The 4,164-nt window shown below is 38.9% G+C and overlaps 1 protein-coding gene across 1 annotated transcript in view; it reads right to left on the bottom strand.

Annotated features, from left to right (window-relative positions):
- Positions 1-325: 325 nt before the first annotated feature.
- The window catches only part of bcl11aa (BCL11 transcription factor A a), a 66,499-nt gene continuing 62,660 nt past the window's right edge, over positions 326-4,164 (bottom strand). Inside the window, exon 3 of the mRNA XM_062519587.1 lies at positions 326-4,164. This exon is cut by the window's right edge and continues 1,816 nt beyond it. Within this exon, the coding sequence (XP_062375571.1) occupies positions 3,744-4,164 (421 nt within the window). The 3' untranslated portion in view covers positions 326-3,743.

Here is a 4,164-nt window from a genome sequence, read left to right as displayed (position 1 = left end):
CAAGATGGGTGATCTGCCCTAATTAGCAAACAAACATGCGTAAGGATCTAGGTAGAGGCTAAGGAGGTGAACAAAGACTCTGCCAGCAAGACTGTCGCCTTTGCCCTCAGCTCCTGCGATAATTCTCTTACTCTCTCTTTCTGTTTCTCGCTCTCTCTTTCTCTCTCTCTCTCTGTGTGCGTGTGTGTGTGTGTGTGTGTGTGTGTGTGTGCCAAAAAGAGATATGGGACAGGAGGGACTGTACCTCTGCTGTTATTTCCGCCTGTCTTTTGACAGCTACTATCTAGCCAACAAGCAAACACATGTGTACTTTATTTTTTTTTTATTAATTGTTTTTCAATAAAGGGACAAAATGGGTGTGTGAACAGGATAATGCAGACAACTGCCAGAAAACACAGACAGTGGTTTCTCCAATAAAACTTAACATAGACTAGAAACAAAAAAGCAAGATTTGTCAATGACCTTTGGCCATTCTTTAAAAAAAAAGAAAATAATAACAACCCAAAAAATGAAAACAACAAAAAAGATCCATTCTATGCCTCTGTTTTGAACAGAGCATACAAGTAATAATAAATAGTGACTCCCATTGTAAAAGATAAAGTTCAAGTTCAAGTTACAACAAACAGCTTTCAGAACAAGAATAGAAAAGGCTGATAACAAAATATTCCGCATTGCCATTTACAAAAAAGTATCAACTAAAGCGGCCTTACCCATTAGATCCATATCATTTTTAAATATGCTTTGCATATGAAAGTCGTCCCAATCTAAATATAAAGCACCATTTAGGATTTGGCAATGAAAAAAAACCTGCAAAACATTGATTCTTTTTTGTAATTTGTTTATTTTTTCCATGTTTGTCATTTATTTACTGGTCTTTACTGCATATGAAGTTTTTTTGTTTTCTTTAAGATGCTGGAATGTAGTCAGGGGAATAGGTGAAAGGACAGGAAAGCACACTACAGAACAACCCAACATCAGCTTGCATTACTGCATTACATAATGGCAGCAGAGGAGAACTTTTTTTAAAAAAACAAAAGAAAATAAAAACAAACCAACAGAAGATATGTACAACCACCTGTTTTAGCTAGTGTGGACATTCGCAAAGGACTCCTCCAGGAGTGACCATCTCATGGCCTGTCTTTATACAATGCCACATGTTTTTTATTGGATTTTTTTTCCGTTGTTTTTTTAAACATACAAATAATTCGCACTATATTATCCTGCCAAATTAAAAAAATATACCGTGGCAGCTTGTTGTTTTTTTCCACTACCAAAAAAGGTACAATAATACCTTTTAGAGAGAACAAGCAACAGTTAAAAATACAAGCCTCAATATAAATACTATAGTGGCTACACTAGGTGAACATTTAATTCAAATACCATTCTAGAAATACAGAAAAAGTAGACCATAAATGTGTTTTAGCATAGGAATTGACATGAGTGTGCATTTTCCTATATTTAAGATCTCTATTATATATTTATATATAATCTTAAACCTTTCCCCAATGCAAGTTTAATTCGACCTGAAGACCTGTGAAGAGCCAAGGCAAAAAAAAAAAACTGTCACAGATTTTTTTCCCATTTTAATATATACCGTGATCGAGTCTTGTACACCACCAAGACAAAGAGAGGAAAGAGAAACAACAACAAACTTAAATATAGTTTCCCCTAATAAGATAATGAAGTGTTATTTCAAAAAGTCATTTTTTAATATTTATACTTAAAAAAAGATTTGTACAAAAAATGTCCTTGCAGTGTAAGCAGCAAGTTTTTTTCTTTTATTTACTTTTTTCAATCGTTCATGGTCTAGCGAAGGAGTTTATGCCCTGGGCACCGTACGGATATGTCATGGAGTGGGGCTCTCTCTTGGAGTGTCTGTTGGGGGGAAGGAGGGGGGGGGGGGTGTCGGGGGAGAGGGCAAGTGGGGTGGCAGCAAATTCTCTCTGTCCCTAATCCTCATTATGATAATAAAAAATGACATTGTAAATTTTATTTGTAAGCATTACAATACGTTTTTCCCTTGACAAAAATGAATACCTGTAAACTGGGAAAATTGAACAGTGCACTTTTTTGTCCTATAAGCAAGCAGTTTACATTTTTATACTCAGCTTCTGTACCACCAATCAGAGCAAGCGATACAGACTGTCGGGGCCGAGTGACAAGTGCTTTCTCACCATCACCTGTGGGTGGATGCTGTAACTCAACGATGAATAGAGCTCTCCTCTAGAATGTCAAACACAAAATAGCACACAGCATATGAAATATGGAGAAAAAAAATGGATTTTCACTTCTTTTTCTTGCCATATTTTGCTTCGCGTTTCTTTCTTTGAAGGGAACTCAGGAATAAATACTGTGGCTATGACTAACACATTTTTTTTTCTTTAGACCTGCAGGTAAATTCTTAGTTAATCATCACTGACAGAGAAAAAAAAAATTGTTCAGATGCATTGTTGGGGACCAATGTCCAGGTGAGACATTGACCAGATCTAGCCTAGAGTTTTGATCCTAGTGACATGGCTATTCAATAGCATTAGCATGCTTTCACATCTCACTTTTGCCTTCAACAAGACATTAACATGTGCTAGTGAGGCTACATAGGCAAAAAACCTCCCAAGAGAGTCACATCAGCTTATTGTTGTCTATTCAGAGTCTGTACCACTGTCAACACAGTACCTCTAAATACAAAGAAATAACACCTAGTTTTGATTCCACACAATACTGCATGTACCGTGTACAAAACAAACAAAATACCTCAGCATTTTTCAAAAAAAGGTATACAATATTATAGGTAGCTAAATGATGATTAACTAGAAATTTACGTAGATTCTTTCATTACTATTACTCTTTCTTTAGTCACAGTTGACTGCAGCAGTCAGGTACTTGATGCAAGAACCTTTTTGAGGACCAAATGGATCCGTTTTTCCAGTATTTATCTGAGACTCCAAGCTTATAGTAGATAGGAAGATTAACCAATGCAGTTTCAAGATATCCAAGGCACTCTTCTTTTGTTTGTTTTACCAAATGATAGTACAAATTTAATCTTAATGACTACTTCTCTTTTTTTCTGAAAGAATTGCAAAGGCTGTCACTGATTTTAAATTCGTAACGGGGCCAATTAATTTTTTTTTTTCACCCTATGTGGACTGAATATCTTTTTGAAAGATCAGTTTTAAGTGCGATTCCTAACCCATCCATAGAGGGTTAGGTGTTAGACTGTTGTCCTCCATGTTACAACACAAAACTGTACATGATATGTGTTACAGAATGTATGCAGCATGGTCTTTTTTTCTTTCTTTTTTTTCTTTTTTTTTTAAATAAAAGAACAGAACAAGAAAACAGCAACACAGTTACTCAACAACTAACCAACCAGGGACAATTTTTTTCTTTTTTCTCAAATTAGCCAAAAAACATACCATGCATGCTGTCTAATTATCAAAAAGGGAAAAGTAAAAAGAAAAAAAAAGTACACAACATGTAAATTATTGCACAAGAGAAAGGCTCGAAGTTTTGCGTCAATGCAATAGTATTGCCCCGATACAGATCATGCATTCAACGTAAATGAAACAGAGTGTGCCGGTGCCAAGCACTTTGTCTTAGCTTCCACTGGACTAGCGAAAGAGGAAGAGGGGGGGGTAAGAGGACAAATCTACAAGGGCGTCACGGGAGAGATGGGTTTTTTTACTTTTTAGCGAAGAAGGATTAAAAAGAAAAAACGTGCCTTTCGCGCCGTCCTTTACTTCTCGCTACTCGGATTTGATTTCGACACTCAAGGCGCGGTCGCTGTGCCACTTTTTCATGTGTTTCTCGAGGGTGCTGTACACGCTAAAAGGCATCTGACAGATTTCACATTTGTAAACGTCCTTGCCCACCTGGCCGTGCGTTTTCATGTGCCGCGTCAGTTTGCTGCTCTGCGCGCAGGCGTAGTTGCACAGCTCGCACTTGTACGGCCGCTCGCCGGTGTGGCTGCGCCGGTGCACCGTCAGGTTGCTGCAGTTCTTGAAGATCTTGCCGCAGAACTCGCACGTGTCGCTGCGCCGGCCGTCCTTGGAGCCGGGCCGCCCCAGGTGGGGCGTGCTGCCGCCGCTGCCCGTGCCGCTGCGGCCGGACACGCCGCAGTCCATCTCGCCCGGCGGCGTGGAGAAGCGCAGGCTGCCGTTCTCCGAG

Source organism: Sardina pilchardus, chromosome 18, assembly GCF_963854185.1.
Source record: "Sardina pilchardus chromosome 18, fSarPil1.1, whole genome shotgun sequence".
Classification (NCBI taxonomy): domain Eukaryota; kingdom Metazoa; phylum Chordata; class Actinopteri; order Clupeiformes; family Clupeidae; genus Sardina; species Sardina pilchardus.
This window is presented reverse-complemented; position numbering and strand designations above follow the sequence as displayed.